At 39.7% G+C, this 23,767-nt stretch overlaps 1 protein-coding gene across 1 annotated transcript; it reads left to right on the forward strand.

The window, feature by feature from the left end:
* Positions 1-483: 483 nt before the first annotated feature.
* Positions 484-12,291, forward strand: LOC139737527 (flavin-containing monooxygenase 5-like). The gene is made up of 6 exons (XM_071648203.1): positions 484-724; positions 7,954-8,096; positions 9,267-9,403; positions 9,763-10,163; positions 11,148-11,251; positions 11,953-12,291. Exons 1-6 carry the CDS (start codon positions 484-486, stop codon positions 12,289-12,291), a joined length of 1,365 nt encoding a protein of 454 aa, XP_071504304.1.
* The last annotated feature ends 11,476 nt before the right edge of the window (positions 12,292-23,767 follow it).

Consider the following 23,767-nt stretch of genomic DNA (forward strand, 5'->3'; position numbering starts at 1 on the left):
ATGGCGCTGTTGATGATACTGCCGAAGATTACCGAAGTAGAGCTGTCATCAAGAGTAAAGTGCGTAGGTGTTGCTAAGTAACGTTGCCTTTGTTGTCTTCTCTGCGCATCGCGCAGTCTGTAGTAATGCCAGGGTGCGTGCATATGTGCTTGTTATCATGACATCACAAAAGAAGTTTGCTAAATCTGTCATCCCTCTCAGCCGAATCATGAGCCGAACTGTGATCGGACCACTGACTACAGTGAATCGGACTTCTTCGGACTCGGGAAAGTGGGCCAAAGCGTAAGCGCCAAAAGAAGTCGATAGCGTAGGTCTCTATAGGAAACTTGCGCCGTGCACCCGCGTACGCATTTGACTAAAACACGGGGACCATGCACCTTTAAATAACGAGCCGAGAACAAACTGCCGTCTTCAGTCAGCACTATGATGATTTGAAATTGCATATCATTATTATCACTGCCAGTATTATCGTTGTCTCCACTGATGTCAGTTTCGTCTTCATTGCAGTATTTCGAGATGTACGCCGATCACTTCGGCCTACGCAAGCACATTAAACTCCAAACCAAGGTCAACAGTGTCGATCCCGCTCCCAATTTCGATACCACGGGCATATGGACAGTGTCATTGACCTCTATGGGGAGCAGCAAAACGTGGGAGGAGACTTTCGACGCGGTGTTTGTCTGTAATGGCCATCACTGGAAACCAACCATGCCACACTTCGAAGGTATGTTAGCTTTCCGCGACTCCCAACCGGTATCTAGACAACATCTAGTCGGCGTCGAAAACATCCTGCAAAACAAACGAAACAGCACATAACAAAACAAAAGAACAAAAGAATTAAAAAAAACGGTGTTATTACTTCCCGCTGAGGTTTACCTTTCCACAATTTCAGAAACAAAATTACAGTAGCGATAATGTGCCTCGGACACGGTAGTCTGGGTGCCAAAGCCAGATTTGGGGGTTTACCTTGTTTTGCCGTCTGTCTTATGTTTTTTTGATGGCTTTCCCTATTTCGATGGCGCTGAATCCGAATCTAAATGATGCAACTCTTGTATCCTTGAGGGTTTTGAGATATTCAAGATGGCCGCCAAATGGCCGCCAAAACCGGAAATTCCTATGTATCTTTATTTGATTCGGGAAAAATTGAAAATAAATACTGGTTTCACTATTTCAAGGGTGCTATGAAAAGCACTCCGAGAGACCTACGCCAAGCAGTTACTTTCCACCAATGATCTTGCTCTTCCATAGAGATCAGTGATTTCCACCCACTCAAAAATCCGATGCCCGATTTCCCAATATAGAAGCCTTTGTTACGTCATAAACCCTCAGATGCGCGGTACGCGCCTCGCTCCAACAAACTAGAGCACGCACTTTAGTGCGCGCATGAAAACTTCAAAAATGCGCAGCTTGAACTCCCAAGTTCATTGACCCTACGTGGCAAAACATCGAAAATCCATAAAACCCATAAAAATTTCCGGATCACTACCAAAATGTAATCATCTGTTACTTGTGTCCACTGGCGTAGCCATGGGGGGGGGGGGGGGGGCGGTCTCCCCCCCCCCCCCCTCCCCAAGATTTGGACCGGGGATTTGGGAGGCGGAAAAAGTGAGTGTATACTGTGTGCATGTACATGAAACGGATCTCCCTTCCATCAAGTAAGATCACAATTTTTTTCAAAATTTCACTCAAAGTGTGCACCAGATCATTGAATTTCAATTCAAAATATACTAGCCTTAGTACACTGTTTAGATTTACCAAAAAAATTCTAAATAATTCTGAGTGCACAAGACTTATCACTTATATTCCGAAAACTCAAAGTTCCCTCATGTACAAGGAGAATATCGCCTTTTAATCAACCCTTTCCTGCCTCAGTTCCCCCAGACCAGTTGTTTTTGTAATAATTTGCCAAATATTCCATGAAATATGCGTATACGAGATTATCTCAATTTGAACTTTAAAAAGGCAAAATATCCATTGCACAGGAAGGGTTGTGATAACACTCGCCCACGCCTTCTACCTGCTCGCCAGCCCCTCCCCCCCCCCCCTCCCCTCCCCCATGCATACAAGTAGACTGTGGCTACGCCTTAAACATAAACAGTTTTCCAAATATTCCACAAAATGTGTGCACCAAAACGTTTAACTGCAATCAGAAAATTATACATAATCTCCTTCCACAGACTCAGTACACTTTGGGGAATGACAATTTCCGAATTTTCCACAAAAAGTGTGCTCCAGATGGCTTCATTTCAATTCTAAAAACGCGAAAGCTCCGTCGAGCAGGAGGAGGAATCCCCCTCCCACACTCTCCCCCTAAGCACTATACCTCACTAGACTTTGTACATACACAGAGGTGATGCACATTCGGAATAAGGGCTAAATTCCGTGATTTTAACACTTCCCTGTAAAAGCCCTATTTCCATTATTATTTGGCACTGGAAAAATTGTAAGTATCGCACCAAAAGTTTGTACCAGATCGCTGAATTTCAGGTCTGAAAAATGCAAAATCACTTTCGTTTGGGAGGAGAAATGCCCCTTATCTACACCCTCGTGTGCATGCTTTTTCTGTTTGATCGCTGAACAGACAGTGAGCGTTCATGATATTCATTGTAAGAATCAATACAAGAAGTTTATCTAAAAAAAAATGATACGATTTTATATAGGCAAATTGTTCAATGATAATCTACATCAAAATATATTGCTAGCTTAAACAAGTGGGACAGTTTCAAGTCGATAAAGCACGCAAAAATATGCGTCAAATATTGCACCATTTGCAACATCAAAATGCAAAAAGTTCTCACCTTAAACAAGTGGGACTTAACCGTTTCAAGTCGATAAGACACCCTAAAACATGCATCAAATTGCACCATTTGCAATATCAAAATGCAAAAAGTTCTCACCGTGGGAGGGGGGACATCCTCCCACACCCTCCTCTCCCCCTCGCTGGCTCCGCTCCCTCGGGCTCAGTCGCGCTCATGATATTCTGTGTAAGAATTAATACGAGAAGTTTATTTAAATTATACAAGATATAGGCAAACTGTTCAATGATAATCTACATCAAAATAAACTTCTACACCTTAAACAGGTGGGACTGTTTCAAGTTGATAAAACACGCAAAACATGCATCAAATTTTACCATTTGCAACATCAGAATGCAAAAAGTTCTCACCGTGGGAAGGGGACACCCTCCTCGCACACCCCGCTCGCTCGGGCTCAGTCACGCTCATGATATTCAGTGTAAAAATGAATGCAAGAAGTTTATCTATGATTATGATACCATTTTATAGCCAAATTGTTCAATAATAATCGACATGAAAATATATTACTATCTTGAAGAAGTGGGACTGTTTCAAGTCGATAAAACGCACAAAAACATGCATCAAATTGCACCATTTACAACATCAAAATGCAAAAAGTTCTCACCGTAGTAGGAGGACACCCCCTCCCAAACCCTCCCCCCACCCCCGATCAAATCCTGGCTACGCCGTTGCTTGTGTCATTCTCATCCTTATTTCTTGCAAGTTTCATCAAATGCGTGCAAAACTATTTGAGTTATCTTGCACAGGAACATCAAAATGCAAAAAGTTCTCACCGTGGGAGGGGGGACACCCCCACCCGTCGCGCTCATGATATTCAGCGTAAGAATAAATAATACAAGAAGTTTATTTAAATGATACATGGACATTATAGGCAAATTGTTCAATAATAATCTACATCAAAATATACTTCTACCTTATATATTACTATCTTGAACAAGTGGGACTGTTTCAAAGTCGATAACACACGCAAAACATGCATCAAATTGTACGATTTGCAACATCAAAATGCAAAAAGTTCTCACCGTAGGAAGGGGGACACCCTCCTCGCACACCCTTTCCTCCCCCTTCGCTCGCTCCGCTCTCTCGGGCTCAGTCGCGCTCATGATATTCAGTGTAAGAATTAATACAAGAAGTTTATTTTGTTAATGATACGTGAACATTATAGGCAAATTGTTCAATAATAATCTACATTGAAATATACTGCTACCTTAAAGATAATAATAAAGTTTTGGTACCTCAAAAGTTTCCCTGAATTTCCTTGTCTTAGTTTGTGTTTCAGGTTAAAGTACCTTTCATATAACTAACACTGTGAGACTTACTCGCCCCAAAGCGCTCTCATGTCTTAGAAATCATGCGATAATGGTTTCGTACCAGAGCCGCCGCCATACGGCGGCGAGGTAGTACACGTTTTGTACGAAACCATTATTGCATGTTATAAAATGGGTTCAAGAATGTAGCCAATTGGAAGCGCTGAAATTAATCACGTGTGCTTGTATTAATTTCTCACTAACATCCACGGCCGACGTCACAATGTTTGCACTAGCAATGCGCACTCAATCAGTTGTTACAAGTGCGTCGCGCGCTACTATACGCGCTGTCAATCCTGTAAACAACTTCTAGTTCGGGCTGCCGGCCGGCCTTTCTTGTGTGCATAACATGTGTGGCGTACGTATACTCTTATACGTACAGTACTTATATGTGTGGGCTTTCCGAGTGCGACGTGCGTAAATGTTTGGGACGAACATCTTCGGACATCTTGATCCACAAAGGTACGTGAAAAATGCTGTTAGTTTTCGACCCATTTTATAAAACATATGATGCACAGGATTATTTCGTGGCGTTAGTGGAGATGCAGCTCACTCTCGGGTATTTACAATGTAGTGCAACATGCACTCGGCTTCGCCTCGTGCATGTTTCACAATTGTAAATACCCTCAAGTACGCTACATCTCCACTAACGCACTCTATCATGTGCATCATTTGTATAATAACTGCGACCAGCAGCGTGCAGTCCCATACGCATACAGTAGCTAACTGCGACCAGCAACCCCAAGGCATAGCGTAATGGGGCTTCGCAATGTAGCATTCAGGATCATGGCAGATTTAGTATCGCGGGTAAATATCAACTTAAAGGTATTAGCCCACATTTGCAAACCCACGAAAATCAAAACTGCATAAAACAGGTCCAATATGACTTCAAGTACAAGTTATAACAGTAACATACCTCACCTGTTGCTGTCTATACCATTCGATAAAAGAGAGAAAATCATCGTTTTAAAATCAATTTTCAAACCGGGTCAACCCGACCCAAAATCGAATTACGTGCGTGGGCTAGCTACGTACATGTAACTTACACATGTATCGCATGCATGTAGTACGTACGTAGACCGGAGCTAGCGAGCGTTATACGCATGCATACGGTGCATTTTCATTTATTTTTATGAAATTAATGGACTAATTGGAACGAAATTTTGCACAGGTGTTACTGCAATCATACCCAAACTCCATGCTAACTATGAGACCAATTGCTGCAGGTTTACAAATGTGGGCTAATACCTTTAAAATCCAAACATTTCTTCAATTTGAAGACTTACCAATTAAGTTGAAGTATTGAAAACAGGCTTCGGGCAACGTTTGGTTCTGCCAATAGTCCCTTTCTGTTCAAATTGATGACTGAATGTGACTCGGTCGAGAGGACCTTGGGAGAGCTACATACACTGAATACTACGGCCAGCGCATGCGCACACAAACATCTTATCCGTTCATGGATTTGAAATTTGTGCGCATGTGATGTGACCATTTAGAAGTGAATGCAAGGGAATTTTTTTTTTCATTTTGGAGCCAATTTTGAATATCTCAAAACGCTCATGGATGCGAGAATTACATCATACAGATTGATATTCAGCACCCTCGAAATAGGGTAAAACCACCATTATTACGATTCAGATGGAAGTATACAGTCATACGAATTTTCTGTTTTGGCGGCCATCTTGGCGGCCATCTTAAATATCACAAAACCTCAAAGATGCAAGAGTTGCATCCCTAGATTTGGATTCAGCACACTCGAAATATGGTAAAACCATAATTTATTCTCAATTTTTTTGTAATTCAGATGGAAATAAATAAAAATTTCCGGTTTTGGGCGGACAATTTGGTGGCCATCTTGAATATCACAAAACCTCAAAGATGCAAGAGTTGCATCATCCAGATTCGGATTCAGCACCCTCGAAATAGGGAAAAACCACCAATTATTTTCAATTTTTTCGCAAATCAGATGGAAATACATGGGAAAATTTCCGGTTTGGGCGGCCATTTTGAAAATATCAAAACCCTCAAGGATGCAAGAGTTGCATCATCCACATTAGGATTCAGCACCCTCAAAATATGGAAAAACCACTGATTATTTTCAATTTTTTCGCAGTTCAGATGGAAATACATAGGAATTTCCGGTTTTGGTGCACATTTGGGCGGCCATCTTGAATATCTCAAAACTCTCAAGGATACAAGAGTTGCAACATCCAAATTCAGATTCCGCACCCTCGAAATAGGGTGATTCCACTATTCATTTCCAATTTTTCCCAATTCAGATGAAAATACATAGGAATTTCCAGTTTTGGTGCCCATTTTGGCGGCCATCTTGAATATCTCAAAACTCTCAAGGATACAAGAGCTGCAACATCCAAATTCGGATTCAGAACCCTCGAAATAGGGTGAAACCACAATTCATTTTCAATTTTTCCCAATTCAGATGCATGGAAATACATAGGCATTTCTGGTTTTGATGCCCATTTTGGCGGCCATCTTGAATATCTCAAAACCCTCAAAGATGCATGAGTTGCATCATCCACATTCGGATTCAGCGCCCTCGAAACAGGGTAAAGCCATCAATAAACGTCGGACAGACGGCAAAACAAGGTTCAGCCTCTGGCACCCAGATTACGGTTTGGTGCCGCGGACACAGTTTTCTTTGTCTCCTCTTTTTCTTTTTTATATTCGTTTATATTTCCCCAATTCATAAATTGTCATTCCTTTCAAATGTAAATATCAAATAAGAATTGATCTCACATCAGCATCTGGAAAACCTCATCTTACAAACAATATTTTTATGTAGATTCCTCATATTCTTTATACTGTATTTGAAAATTCACCAATGCATTTTTTTATTTTTGGGGTTATGTTTATGGTTTGTTTGTTGAAACGAGGAATATGGAACGATAAAAACAAACAAACAAACAAATACTATTACAATGGACTACAGCTACTTCTAATACAAATTAATGATTATGATAATGTTGATAATGACGACACATGACAACAATGTTTATAATAACAAAAATCATAATATGATTACAATAACAATAATTCTAATGATAATTTTGACGTTTCGACGTCCATAATCCATATCATATATACATATTTTTCTCTCTCGAAGTAGAGAAGCGGCTGAGCTAGAAGCAGCAAAATAGTGTCAGTCTCAGTAGCAATAGTACTCAAAGAAGCAAAATTAGCATCAGAAGAACTAAAAGTGAGTTTAACCACTTTGAGGAGTTGATTTCAGTAGTAGAAATGTTAGCAATAGAAAAGGTCTATAGCATCTCAATCTCTAGGTGTAAGCTCTCCCCCCCCCCCCTCCCTCTCTCTTTCTTGCAAGTACATTGTCATTGTACTTCCGATGTTCACAGATTATCAACTTAAATGAAGTATTTTGAGATTGTAGCTCTTGTACCGTTTTTAAAGCAGACCGCAATTTTTCTTTTTTAATGGTAGGAAAATATAAAGATTTTTTTTTTTATTGTCTTCCTTGTGTCTGTGAGTACGATAGTCGTATATTAAAAGATTTTCTCATATAGGCCTAGTGTGTGGTGTGCTTCATGTAATTGGAACGGGTGTCATACATCGACCACATCATTCTGTTGTGATTCCAATATGGAATGCACATCTCTTCTGAGAAAAGCAGTGACGTAGACGTGTTTGGACAATGTGTATAAGCTCATTTGTTTAGTACAATAACATGTACTTGTGTGTGTGTTTGTAATAAATGAAAGCTATATGCATGCGCAGTGGCTTTCGAGGCCCCCTTGTGTTTACAACGTAAGGGCAGTAATTTACTAATCAATTGATATTTGTGGTTTCATCAGGATTGAAAGAAGATTTCAAGGGCACCGTGATACACACCCATGACTATTTGACACCAGAGAAGTACCGTGACAAGAGGGTAGTCATCGTTGGGATCGGGAACTCAGGAGGCGACGCGGCTGTCGAACTGGGACGAATGGCGTCAGTTAAGTATACATTCCCTCATCAACATCCTTCGAAACGGAGTCGTGAAGATATTTTAGGATCTGACCCATACAGGAGCGCTTTTGCGGCGTTGATATCGGAACACTGAAAGCTGCAGACGTCTCCCTTTATATACCTGCCTTTGAAAGTATAGGTCTAACGGCTTAAATATGAAGATATTAATAATGATAATCACACTGATAATAGTAATATCAATAGTGTTATTGTCATCCAAATCATTATCAATATTTTTCATTGATATCATAAGTACTGGCAATCCTATGATAGAATAATGAAATTGATTATTATGATAAGAATAAAACAATGATAATTCATATATTCATCACACATTTGGGATAAGTAAAGATTGGTGTCGCATCATAAGTTTCGGGAGAATACTGTCAGTTATATTGTATGTTAATCTTCCCTATACACGAATGTATCTTTTGATAAGCATAAAAAGTACATAATCGCAAGCATCTTGGGAACATTCGAGCAGAAAATTCGACACGTTCGATATGATATTTATTTCTTTCAATATCAGAGCGTTTCATCGTGACAACCCGTCCGGAACGCAACAATTACGATGCATTGCCGCAACAATTACGATGCATTTCCATAGCAATAGAGAATAACAATGGGAGACAAAGGGGAGAAGGGTTGATAGGTGGACATCCAATCATTTTCACTGAAAGTGTCGGAACACCTCACTCAAGTACGCCTGTTAAATTTGAATATTCTAATTGCTGGGTTTTTTCTCTGTCTTGCTTTGGTTTCTGTTTGTTTGTTTGGTGTTTTTTTTCTTAGTCGGTCTGTCAACAAGTAAGGCTAGAGGTGGTCTTAACCAACATTGCTAACAAGTCTAATGAAATTTCATATGTCCTTTGCAAACTATATCGCGATTGTAGAATCTCGTAGAAAAGAGTAAATGACATTTACAACGTATTACTCACGCGACCATGACATGGTGCAATTCGAAACAAAAATACAGAATGCACACTTTATACAAATTGATACCTTTAATACTGGTAAATACTAACTATAGTTCGATTTGTTTTTCCGAGTCAAGAACGAAATCACACGCAGGATGTTACTCTAAGCTCCTAGCCAGTTCTGTCATATCCACTCTCCTACTCCTATTGTCATTGTTGTTTCTTGATCTCCTCTCTAGTTGTTTCTCAGCACGAGAAGTGGAGCCTGGATCGCACACAGAATTAGTGACAAAAGCGTTCCTTTTGATCTCGGTAACCGTATCCAGCGATTATTGCCCTTGAGCATCCAAGAATCAGTATTCCTTAATCGGAGCAAGTGAGTTCTCGATGTCTCCTATCGTCTATCTGTCGTGCATTGGACAAATGCTAACATATCATAAGTGTGCGTTCCTGAATTTCATTGATCGCTCATCCCAAGCTGTGGATATCATATTGATCTCATAGTGAACCGACAATACTAGGTCCCTCATCATTACATTTATAGAATAACTAGTTATATTTTGCATCTCAAGCAGATATAAAGTTTAATCAGTGTTTACAGTTGGCAAGTACTCTGTGGTTTACGTGCAAGTGAAGATTTTTTTTTTCAAAACAATCTCTCACATGGGAATTCTCTTGATGAAGTCAAGCATCTGACGAATGACGTTGTATGTAACTGCATTTCCGTGTTTCTAGGAAACGTGTCGACCACGATCTTATTGGTCTCAAACCCGACTTCGGCATTTTTGCTGCTATACCAACCATCAACGATGATCTTCCGGGCTGTATCATGAATGGCCTGGTCACTGTCAAGCCAAACATCCGTCGCTTCACCACGACCGGAGTTGTGTTCGAAGACGGCACCATGGAGGACAACATCGATCTCGTCGTCATGGCAACAGGCTACAAGGTCTCCTTCCCATTCCTCTCACCTTCCGTGCTTCCGATCAACGACAACCGTGTTGAAATGTACCGTTATGTTTTTTCTCCGCACCACAAGCACCCAACCTTGGCAGTGCTTGGTCTGATTCAGCCCCTGGGATCTGTCTTCCCCTGTTCTGAGCTGCAGGCGCGTTGGGCGACAAGGGTGTTCAAAGGTAACCCATTTGCCGCTACTCGCAAGTACTTCCTACAGATTGGTCGATGTTTTGGTCTAAATCTCCTTTTCAACTTCTAGACGTTAAAGAAACATTGTTAAAGATGTAAATAGATTAAAGAAGCTATTGAAACATATCACCGAAGACCCTGCTTACAGTGGTGGGAAGGCCCGAGGCCCTCCTACATCGCGGTGTGCATAATGGTATGCGGCCCTGAATGCATTTTCGTGCGTTTACACCGCCATGTCGAGCCGCGCCCGGAAGTGAAGGTTTCGCTTGCATGTTGTTGTTGGTTTTGTGTGTGTGTGTGTGTGTGTGTGTGTGTGTGTATGGGTTTTTGTTTGTTTGGGTTTTTTTTTCTTTTTTCGTCGTAGTGGCGCTGTACATACATGTAAACATTTTTGTTTAGTTTTTACTCAATCGCTATAGAGTACAGCTGAGTAGATTTGGCAGCGCATTTGTGTCCGCTTGAATTTACATTAATAAAAGGCGGGTCTCAGGGATCCCCCCGGGCCTACCCAAATGGCCGAAATTTGGTACTGCAGGTGGGACCGCGTGCGTCAATATCGCTTGTGTGTGTGTGTGTGTGTGTGTGTGTAAACGGGATCATACATTCATGGAGAAATATAAGATGGATATAAGCCCAACCATGATTAATGAACATTGAGTGAAAATTCACTTGGTCACAATTGACTGATTATTTGATTCATTGATTTGCAATTTCTCTTAAATGGAAAGTTAATTGTATTATTCTCAGTTGGGCCTGGCTGTGCCTCGTTGTGCTGCATGTTAAGTGCTGCAACTCAATTTCCATGACCTATCACAAGCGAATAATCACAATGCGTCTATAATTGTTTAAAACCCCATATAATATACTGAATAATGATGGTTCAAGCTGTATAGCGGAAAATTTGCTTGACAGTTTTGCCCGCTTTCACTCTGGTAACTTTGTCTGCTTGTTCATACATTTTTTTTTCCTGACAGGTGAGAAGCAGCTTCCGACCGAGGTTCAAATGATGGCGCACATCAACAGCACGCAGGAGTCTATGGACAAGCGCTACAAGAAATCCCCGAGACACACAATCCAGGTATGGGTAGACATGATCACGGACTCGTTCATTAGCTGTTACTGACGATTGTAAACTACGAAAACGAATGAAGATCAAGACGAAATCAATGAGACGGCATTTTCAATTACATTGCTGATGATGCCTTGTAATAGCATCTTTATTTAACATTCTATAGAATGAAAATGATAAGTGTCCTTTTAACGATAAAAAATGCATGAACGGTAAGTAAGCAAAGCAAGGAAATCATCTCATATTGAAAACAAAAGGCAACAAACATTACAATAAAATATGCAGTGAGAGCATAAATGAAAATGGAAAGGATATTAAACAAAAACGCCAATTTTTTAACACATTATATTCAGTCAATATCGTGGGGTTTTTTTTTAATGAAATGATTGCTGACTGAGTGAATTGGCAGCAAGTGACAATTTTCTTGCATTAAAGCGCATTCTCCCGCACTCAACCATAGACAGTGGCATGGGGAATCGATAATCCAATAAAGGTTATACACTTAAACGAACAGTGCGTGTTCAGTCGTCTATGATTTAAGTCTACATACACTCCTATTACCTTCAGCCAAAACAATTTATTTGGCCTTGGTAAATCAACACTATATATGATGTACTATCTTGGGTCCCGTTTGCCTGTACATTTTATTAGCAGTGCAATTGATTCGAGTTCATGCTTTGTTTGAAAATACACCCTGCCGTCCATTACAGATCGACGTCATGCCGTACTTGGATGAAATCGCGAGTGAAATTGGCGTTAAGCCCAACCTACTCGTGCTCCTTCTAACTGACCCGGTCCTTGCCTACCACTACATCTTCGGTCCCTATGTCCCCGCCCACTATCGTATCCATGGCAGCCATCGTTGGGCGGCAGCACGCGAGCACATCATGACGGTGTGGCAACGCGTCCATAAGCCGTACAAATCCAGACAAGGCGGGGCGTCGATGAAGGAGCTTGAGGTGGCTGCAGGTCCAAAGTTCGGACTCCTTCAACTCTTTATCATTCTTGGCATCTTAGCGGTCATCTACTTCTGGTTTTTCCAAAAGTAGTTATGTAAAACGGGACAAGAACCCCTTTCTGATAAGATCAGATTAGAGGAAACCAAATAGCCAATTGGAAGCGCTGAAATGAGTCACGTGTGCCTGCATCAATTTCTCACTTAACATGCGCGGCCTGATGTCACAATCAGCGTGTTTCTACAGAGAATCCGATAGACCTAGCATTTGCAAGCGCGTAATCAAACAGTGCGCTAACGCGGAACTGGGTTGTTTCTACAGAAAGCGCATAATCGGATTGAATCCGATTCTCCACCTGAATGCAGGTGTGACCGGATGTCTGGAAAGTTGGCTGGTGCATTGTGGGCCTGGGTCAAGGTCAAGCATCTACTGATGATGCGGATGCAATCTTCGATTGAACGAAACTGAGCACAGGGCCTGCCTAGCTAGCTAGCCTAGCCCTGGGCCGGCCGGCCCGGCCTAGTGTGGGTACAAGTTACGACCGGCTGCTGGACGAATTTGTTTTCATCTAACTTAACGTTAGGGCTCCTACTCTAACGTTAGCTCCAACGTTTATATGGATTAGAAACTAGTTTTGTTTTCTACCAATTCTTTGGTTCGTCAATTTTTCACGGATCTTAAGGTTGGATTTTTATAACTGGATTATCACATGTGACGAGACAACAGCAGTTCACAGAGACACAGCTTCTGTCGCGTCTGACTGAGTTCTGTAAGTTCTATCATCAATTCTAACTAGTTTCTAGAGTAGAAGTAGAACCTCCTACTCAACTGTTGGGCTAGGCCCAACATTAGGCATATTTCTAACGCTAACAAGCTAAGATACAAAATGATTAGATTAGGGCCTAGTGTTAGCAGTTACACGTTTTAGGCGAAGGGGAAGGCTAGTAACTAACACGTTAATGAGTGGGAATCAGTGGAAATGCTGGGAGATGATTGTTCCAATCCTTATGGGATTCATTCAAGAGTTCATTGTATATCTATTGTTGTGTGAAAATAATTTGCTTCAGAACGGTCTTATATTCAAGTAATGTGCAGATTAATGCTCCGTCACTGACCAGGGACGCTAACCTGGAAGCATTAAACTGCACATTACTTGAATATGAGACCATTCTGAAGCAAATCATTTTCACACAACAATAGATAGAGGTCTATACAATGAACTCTTGAATGAATCCCATAAGGATTGGAACAATCATCTCCCAGCATTTCCACTGATTCCCACTGATCAGTTACTAGCCTTCCCCTTTAAAAGTCGTTGGGCCTACTGCGACTGGATACTATCTTACGACTTATACTACTACTACAAGTTAGCTCTAATGTGAATAGACTACGTCTATTCGTGTTAGTGATTTCCACATTTCTACTTGTCATTAGGCCTAACGTTAGATTCTAACGTTACTATCTAGGCCTACTTTTACTAACGTTCTTAAAGGGGCCCTGAAATCCAATTTTATTTGAAAACATCACTTTTGGGAATATAAGGGTGGTTCTAAGAAACATTCCATATTATACAATTTATAGGCTCTATTTTGATTATATTGATTAGAAATGTATTAAAGTCAATCTAGAACTAGTTTGGAAGGTGTTTTTTTTTATAGTTTTGTTAAATATTTCAGTAGACGTACTTTACTACTGCATACATAGATCTACTGTCTTTACCAATGACTGACAGATGAGGAATAATATTGATTAGAAATGTCTTAAAGTAGACTCTAACAGTAGTTAGATCTAACGTTAGAACTTGTAACGTGTTAGTTTGGAAGGTGGTTTCTTTTTTTTTTGTGGGCGTTCCCAAGTAACTGCTAGAGTCTAAGGTTAATCTGGACAATAAAAAGAAAAAGTCGTTAAAAATAAATAGAATGTTTCTAACGTTAATCGTGTTAGATATCCGTTTCACCACAAAAGTGGTATTGAGAACTTGAGGGTATTTTAAATCAACACAAATCAACATGCATTTGAATTTCAGGGCCCCTTTAAATTAGGCGCTAGACCTAGAGAACCACTCTAACTTAACAAGTTAAAGCGTTCAGTAACGTTAGTCTAACTGTCAGAGTCTTAAACACAAACGGCCTAACGTTACAACTAAAAGGATCGACTGTGTGTCATTGGATTTATAAGTAACGTTAGAACAAAGGCCTATTAAACGTGAGGGCTAACGTTGACTGTTTGTGTTAACTGCGTTAGACCTCTTTCTTCGGGCAGGTAGGATTTACTGGGTAATTCGGGTAGAAACTCGGGTTTATGGAACATTAAAGAACTGTTAGTTATATTCCAAGTCAACGTTAGATTTTAGAACAGAAGCAGCTGTTGTTAGGATGCCTAACAAAACACTTAACGGTTAACGTTAGATAGCGTTAATTCTAACATACGGTAAAGTTTGTTTAATAGGTAGACATCTAGGCATCTTGCCTCTAAAATCTAACGTTAACTAAGTCTAGACATATTCTAACGTTACACCCCAAGTGGACTCACTTTTTCCACTTTTGGATTGACAAAATGTGCTTCAATTATGTTTCGATACTCAGTAAATGAATGTTTGAATTTCCTTTCATTTTCGGACTAACGAAACGTCGTATTTTTATAGGCCCTACCAAGATCCATATTTCTATTCGATTCTTTGTCGGATTAACAAACTAGACCCTAGTAACGAACCTTTAGAATAACGACAAAAAGTTCGTAAAACAAACCCTAACACTAACAGTTAGTTTGCTAATGCTAGACTTTAGAGTTTGTCTTTTCCGAACTAAAAAGTATTAGGCCTAGAGAATATCTAGTTTTAATAGACCCCTACTAGATTCTATTTCTATGTGCATCTCACACGTATTAGCGCTAGTTAGTATAAGTATTGTCAATTAGAATGTAACGAGTTAGTCGTACTCGTAGAACTATAGGTTCTAGTAGCTCGAATTTAACGTTAAAAAGTATTAGGCCTAACTATATGAGAACGGTTACTATACTAGATCTAGTGTTCTGTTAGTTGCCTTGGTTTTAAAATTACGGTACAGCGCAACTGTGTAAAAATAACACCCCTGCCCCTGTTCGTGTGTCTTTTCTTTATGTTAAAATTCAGAGTATTTTCTTTACAAGTTTGTCAAATCTGAGGCAAATTGTGACTAGTAACGTTAGAACCTGATACTCGGACGTTTTGGAGACACCCAACTACTGTAAAAGTGGATTATTCAACGTTAGATAAAATAGCTGCAACATGCATGCACATAAAAGTCATGGCCACATTTACCGTACACATGTCTGTCAAACTGGTGATTGTCTTCCGGGTCAGTATCGGATTATTGAACCTGGCGTGTTTCTACAGCGCTGACACTGGAAACTGCCCCGGAAAGAACTACCTCATTAGACGGTTAAGTTAAGCGGAATCGGTATCGGAATCTGCATCGGAAAGAAACCGTTACTGGTGTGTTTCTACAGCCCCCTCTATCGGATACAATCCGATAGACCCGGAATTTGGGGTTCTGTAGAAACACGCTGATTGTTTACACTAGCAGTGCGCACTCAATCAGTTGTTACAAGTGCGTCGCGCGCTACTATACGCGCTGTCAATCCTGTAGAACAACTTCTAGTTCGGGCTGCCGGTGTCACGGTCGATCAGTTCCGGGTTCCGGGGGAACCGATATACTGGCCGAATCCAGTTGATTAGTTCCGCGGAACGAATATACCGCACAATAGGCAGTACGCAGAAACGTTCCGCAACCGCCGATCCTATCCGGGTTGTGCGAGTAGGCCTCATAAGAAACAAAATAATATCTGTTTATTGTGGATGCCTATACCAAACCTAAAAAATCTAAGCAAGATATTTCTTCATTTTTTAAATGATATGAAGGACAAACCTATTTCTACGTTCTGATAATTTTCCTTTAAATGATAATATTATAGCCTCGTACAAGTGGCGCGAAGAAATGAATACTGAGGGCCTACAATGTATTAGCCAAATAGCATGCACAAAACGTACGAGTCGATAATCTGGAGCCGTTGCACAGACAGTGTGGTGCGATTAGCCTTTATTTATAGACAAAACTTCAAAGAATAGTTCAACCAGGGAGGTGAGACACCTCACCTCCCTGGTTCAACGAAAGAGCATGGTGATACTATAGTTATAGGTCCTACATTTATAAGAGACTTCTTGAAGTGGGAAGGAAGAGAGAGGGAAGTTTTGCTGGTAGGGTACAGCGTGGATAAACATTTTTTTTTCAGTGAGCTTTGTTCTGATAAGAAAATGATTGTTCAGCTGTACTTCATTAAAACAAAAAAGAATGTTGGTCTAATAGTCTGCAAACAAATTGTTAATGTGTATGCAGGGGACTAAAATGGAGCTATACACGTGGATTTCATTTCATTTATCTACTTTATTCTCATTTTTCTTTCAACAAAACATAACACAAAGTAAATCAAAAATGCAATCATAAGCAAATATACATGTATGGCATTCAATGGTAATTAACAAACTAATAAAGATATGCACACATACTGGAATTACAAAGTTATGTTTGCAGGGTAAAAATGAGAACTAAGAGGTCCACTAAATAGCTTTGCTTGTAGATTTTAGACCACTCTAAAATATCTTCAAAAATACTTATTATACTTACAAGTACGTAGTGCATAATGCAAAAAAAAAAATGAAACAAACAACAGAGACACAAAAACATGACACGACTAAACTGAGGGGAATATACGAATGAAAGGATTAGAGCAAAAACAAAATCAAAGGAAGAAGGAGAGAAGAGAGAGAGAGAGAGAGAATGCCTACACGCTGAACAGAATAAACGGAAGAGGAGATTTATTAATAACGTAATACATTAACCCGACATTTGCAACTACATGTATACAAAAACTATTAATATACAGCTGTATATCACTTTCGTATAATTATTCCACTCATAAATATATTTGATAATATCCTTTCATACATCATCATTATACACCAAACAATTATATCACCTACATATCCCAATATATTTGTATAATTCACTCCAAAAAATTCCAATATATATACATATATATATATAGACTGCGAGAAGGGGTCTCGACCATACGAGTGAGTCATTTTTGTATCGTTACAGCCCTGATGAAGGTCCTAACGGGACCGAAAGCTCGGCAATAAACACGCACGTTGACCCTAGCTACGTCCACGATTGCTCTTCTTCTCGCACTGTATATGTATATATATATATATATATATATATATATATCATCATTACCATGGCAGCGCCTTATCAAAATAACACGAAATGTGTCTTGAATGTACACCTGTAAATCATTACATATTCCAAATTTAAAATTACATAACTTAAATACCGTGGGAATAATTCACTCCACAAAATATAAAAAGAATACAATTACCGTAACAATACTTTCTCTATCAAACACACACGAGAAACATATATCATACAAATCTACATCTCACTTTCATCATCACCAAATTTGAACTCAATTACTTCAACTTATAAAGATAATCACTCAATATCACCACATACCCCAGATTTCATCAGAATTAATTCAGAGCTGTAGAAAAGTTAGCGACGTAAACTTTGCGACGAACCGCCCGACCGCCCGACCAACCACACACAATTCCTATATACCTTCTTGTACTCTTTCGATATGTGGGAGTATAATAATAATAAAAATAAATACACCAAAAACTAATCATAACAACTTATCTAATTACTCTGGCATTGTACGTGTGAATGGAATCCGGGACAAAAGTACTTCTAAAACGGGTGTATACGCTTGTGCGAGGAGGACAGAGTCTGATACCTGATCTGTTCAGGCAATAGTAACCGTACAGACGGTGTGGTAAATCGGTCACTATCTTGTTTACTTTGACCATCATTCTTTCCACGTGTAAATCCTGCACCACTGACAATTCCAACCCAATGATATTTTGCCACTTTCGCGGTCTATCGATTCTATAGCCTTGTCCTTTTGTGTAAGATTGCCATAAAAACAAATCAAAGAAAAGAACCATCAGTGTTCTATCCAGCCTCAGTTTGCTCAATTATTGCCTGATGGTTGAGGATGTATTTCGGACAGCAGCTGGTGACTGCATGCAGCTGTGGCAAAATTATGGAAATGAAATGCCTAATTTCATTACTTTATAATGTGATTCTTTCATTGCGTTAGGGTGTTACTGATGATGAATCTTTATTTGCTGTAACGTATATAGATAATGAAAAATAAATATCTCAGCCAGAATTTAACAAAGAATAAAAAATAAATAACGCTTGAAGAGTACACTAATGATGGAGATTTTTTTTTTTCAGAACTTAAGGAATTTCAAAATTTAGAGCCGGTGTATATAAATGTATTCTGAGCCTAAGGTTCTCAAAAGGGGTAGATGAAACTCAGACCGCCTAGTAGGATGATCATGAAACCATTGATTTCGTGGAAACATTGAATTAAAACTATTGGGGAGAACGTTGAATTAAAACTATTGGGGAGAACATTAATTGTGTTGTAGATGAACATGAATTGACCCAGGAAAAAAAGAAACAAATCTTTGATTTTTCAAATCTTATATTTTTGATGAATAATGATTCTGAGTGGCGAAACCCCACAGATAATACGAAGTAGGGCCTACTTTTTTTGCAATAACAATAATTCATGTAATAAAATTTGATGGGCGCTGCCCCATGCCAAAATGTCGTATTTGAGATAAGGTAATATTAAAGAGAATACAATGCTAACAAAGAAGACGTTGGAATGTGATATCAATATTACGCGTAATCATTTTACTTATTTTAATAACATGAGGCCTCCACGAAAGTTTTTCATCCACTGTGATACCAAGAAATTTTACATAGGATACACGATCTAATCGAGTATCATCAAAATAATATCTGTGCTTAATATTTACAAGGATTTACTAAAAAGATACTTAATTTTCTGAAGGTTTTATGAAGATCTTATCCACTGAGTTACTTTTTTTTCAAATCAGAGTTGATGGTGTCTACGAGAGTAACTGGGTTTTGATGAGAAAAGAAAACATTTGAATCATCATCAAAATGTATAAATGAGAATATGTCAGATGATTTGCAGAAGTCATTGATATAAACTATAAAAAGTAAAGGACCTAATTTATATTACCCTGAGGGACGCCACATTTCATAATTGAAACTTGAGTTATTCTCGTTCAGAGAATATTGTTTTTCGGTTCTCCTGAACCACTCCCTTCTCCCGTATGCCATAATGAGACAATTTATGGATTAAAATTTCTTTATTTATAAAGCTGTTGATTTAAAGCTATTATAACTCGAGATGAATAACATTTTCCTTTGTTTACTTTTCTCCTTATTTTTCTCCTTCGCACTCTCAATCTCTTCTTTATTCTTTATTTTTAATTCTATGTTGTTTTTTCTCTCTCTCTCTATTAGCCTACCGCTTTTACCCTTTTTACTTTTTATTTATAAAGATTCCATTTTGGGGTACATTAAGCCGTATTTCTGTCTGTTTCCTGTCAAATCATATTACATGTAGTTTACTATAGCTGTTTTTCATTTTCTTATCTCTTTTAATTTCTGTCTATCCCATCGCCACTATTGGCTTCACACCTTTTACATGTGCATGTAATGTGTATTTCCATTAAAAATGTATGTACTGTATAAATGAAACTTAATGTTTACGAAGAGAAAATGTAACTTTTTTTGTGTGGAACACCAGATTTCGGACATAGGTGCACTGTTTGGATATTCAAGTTAGGGTATCACTACAGGAGTCAAAAATTTACGTGAGTTTGTGATATCCCATATTTTGCATGCACTCTAATTTCTTTCAAAGGGAGGGCTAGTAACTGATCAATGGGAATCAGTGAGATTGCTCGGGGATGATTGTTCCAATTCTAGTGGGATTCATTACAGAGAACATTAATATAATTATCTATTGTTGTATGAAAATTATTTTCATTTTAATGAGCAGTTTAATGTTTCCGGGTTAGCATGCCTGTACAGTGACGGGGAATTAAACAGCACATTACTTGAATATGAGACCGTTATGAAGCAAATAATTTTCACAGAACAAAAAATGTACTCTTAAATGAATCCCCCAAGGATAGGAACAATCATCCCCCAGCATTCCCACTGATTCCCAATAATCAGTTACTAGCCGTCCCAGCTTTTAACAGAAGATCTTTTTTGGGGGCCGCAGTCCCTATCATGAAAAGGGAAGGCATTCAAGATTAAACGGATGGTACAGTTTTGACTATAAGATGGTGTTCAGAACAAACAAATAATGAGAAACCTACAATACTAAAGAGCATTCAATTCTTTTAGGAATTCAGAGTTCATTTTACACAAATTATCTTCAAATTGCTGAGATATATGTAGCTACAGTGCGTATAAAAAAAGCAACAAGATTTCATTTCTAATTTGTGAAGATGGTATTTACTTTACTCCAAAGTAAGTAGCAACACCATAAAGCCATATATCTCCTCTTTCCAATGACATCTTATTTATTCTTACACGGTCATGGATGGCTGAGTAATCATTCTTTTTGGACAATGGGTCTAATTGGACTTGGGACTAAGTATCAGTTAGTGAGACCGGCATAAATCCTTTTCAATTCACCATTTTTTTTTTTGAATGTTCAGACTGGTGAGACATTCCTAGGGCCCTTCTTCTTTGAAATAACCGCAACGAAAATGAATGCTTACAAATTTTAAATGAACATGTGATTCCTGAATTAATGGAAAAAAAATCTGTGCAACAAAGGGGTGTGTTCAGACGCCTATAGAATTATGGTGGGCTGTGGAGCCGGGAAATGTGCAAACGCCGGGAAATGTGCAAACGCCGCGAAATGTGCAAACGTCTCGCCGGGAAATGTGCAAACGCCGGGAAATGTGCAAGCGTCTTGCAGGGAAATGTGCAAATCTCTAAATTTCATCAACGGGAAATGTGCAAACGTGACGCCGGGAAATGTGCAAACCATTCATTTTACCTATATTATGTATAATAATAGCTGCGCATGAACCATTATCATCTTTACCACCTGTCTTAGCGACCATCTTTTTTTTTTCCATTTTCGGCATTTTCTTGTAAACCCCACAAGGAAATTTCAGCAGATTTGGCATATAACATCTTAATGGTGATATGATCGTAATTTGTTGAAATGAGCCCCCCCCCCCCGCCCCCACCACCACCACCAAGGAGGTGGGAGGGAGGAGTTGAAGCCTCAGAGTCCCTAAACGCTTGATGTTTTTTTCTTCATATGTCGAACCGAAAAAGATAGAGTTAAGTTAGTGCTATGAAGACATAAATGACTGAAATTTCATGTTTGATTATGGCGGACCCAGGGGTGCCCTGATCGGGGGTGAGGGGGAGGGGATTTTCTACATTTACAGCATATTCTCGAAAAATCTAGGAAGGATTTTCACCCAACTTGGCAGATGCAGTCACATTTATGGTAATGACATGATCTTGATTTGTTAGAATGAGCCCCCTCAGCGTCCCTAAAATCCTGATTTTTTTAAATCTTCTTTTGTCAAACCGAAAAAGATAGAGCTAAGTTAGTGCAATGAATACATTTATGAATGAGATTTCATGTTTCATTATGGCGGATCAAGGGGTGCCCAGATCAGGGGGGGGGGGGGGGGGGGAAGGGGTGGAGGGGCTATTCCACATTTTTAGCATCTCCCTGAAATAGCAACGAGGGATTTTCACCAAACTTTACAGATAGCATGTTTATGGTAATAATTATGATCTCAATTTGTTCAAATGAGCTCCCCCCCCCCCACACACACACACCGCCGAAGGGGGGGGGGTTGAAGCTTCAGCGTCCCAAGAGACTCCAACTCTCCCGTTTTCGATGGGAGATCTCCCACCGAATCTCCCATTCTCCCGTTTGAGATTTGATTTCTCCCGCCCTGGCTCTGTGTCTCCCGGTGGAAAGGATTTCTTACTTATTGCTATCGTATGTTGAAAAAATAAGCCTCAGATAGCACCAGAGAACATCTAGAACCCCAGGAACTTCGCGCTTCGCACACATCAACTTGGAGTCTCCCGTTTGCTAGGGGTTTCGGGCGGGAGAATCTCCAGATCAGAAGGTGCTTGGGGTTGGAGTCTCTGCGTCCCTAATCTCTGATATTTCTTTAATCTTCTTCTGTCAAACCGAAAAAGATAGAGCTAAGTTAGTGCTACGAAGACACAGCGTTAATGAATGAAATTTCATGTTTGGTTATGGCGGATCAAGGGGTCTCCAGATCGAGGGGGGGGGGGGGGTAAGAGAAAAGAGAGGAATTTTCCACATTTTCAGCATCTTCTTGAAATATCTACGACGGAATTTCACCAAACTTGGCAAATTGCATTTTTATGGTGATATGCTCTTAATTTGTTAAAATGAGCCCCCTCACATACACACACACACACACACACACACACACCGCCTAAGGGGGGGGGGGGGTTGAAGCCTCAGAGTCCCTAAACTCTGGAATTTTTATCTTCTTCTGTCAAACCGGAAAAGATAGAGCTTAGTTAGTGCTATGAAGACATTAATGCCATGAAATTTTATTTAACGTTTGATTGTGGCGAATAGAGGGGTGTTCCTATAAGGGGGGGGGGTGAGTGAGGGGGAGGGGGATTTTCACATATTCTGCATCCTCTTGAGAAATCTTTGACGGATTTTCACCAAACGTGGGAGGTAGCATCTCTATATAGGGTAATAGAATCCCACCTTGTTCGAAGGGGCAACAAGTCAAATTTGTTACCCTTTCCCAAAGCGGGGGATAAGACCAAGGTATCCCCCACGTCATAAGCAGACGTGAAATTTCATCAAAGTATAGGTCTACCTTCTAAAAATGTGATAAAATTTTGTTCAATTACTCTAGGTTGTAAAGACAATTTCTTCAAGTATATGTATTCCTATTTTCATATATGTAGGGTTTACCAGAAAATTCTGAATTCCACGCGAACGACCTCACTCCCCTCGTCTTGTTCAAGGGGCGGAGATGGTGGGGGGCTCCATCTCCTCCCTTCTTATGGGTTGAATGAATGAAAGGCCGCTGTGTTTAACATGCTCTAAGTTTGAAATGGGGGAATAATCCAACAAAATATGCATTTCCTTTAGTATTCTGCTTTAAATGAATCCCACAAGGATTGGAACAATCATCCCCCAGCATTACCACTGATTCCTACTGGTTAGTTAGCCATCCCCTTTAAGGACATGACACACAGAGTCACAATATGAGGACATCTTAGGTAGATAAAGGGGGCTTCAGTTTCTCCATAATCAATCACATTTTAATATGAGTGTGTATATCATGTCAACCTGCACAATCCCATGATATCATCCAGTCAAAGAGCCTGATGTCACGTTATAGCGTGCAGACCAAATGCATAGCCAACATTATTTCTTTTTTCCCCCTATCGAAATACACTCTGATTAGCTCGCATTCCCAGCTGTATCTCACAGTGTGTTGATTATGTTACTACCTAATTGTACGCTCTGCCCACGTTTCTTTGTGACGTCACGGTCTGCGATGATTCCGAGAATGTCGTGCTTGTTGCAC

Source organism: Diadema antillarum, unplaced genomic scaffold (genome assembly GCF_040938485.1).
Source record: "Diadema antillarum isolate AM-2024a unplaced genomic scaffold, OU_Dant_1.0 scf00000029, whole genome shotgun sequence".
In the NCBI taxonomy this organism is placed as follows: domain Eukaryota; kingdom Metazoa; phylum Echinodermata; class Echinoidea; order Diadematoida; family Diadematidae; genus Diadema; species Diadema antillarum.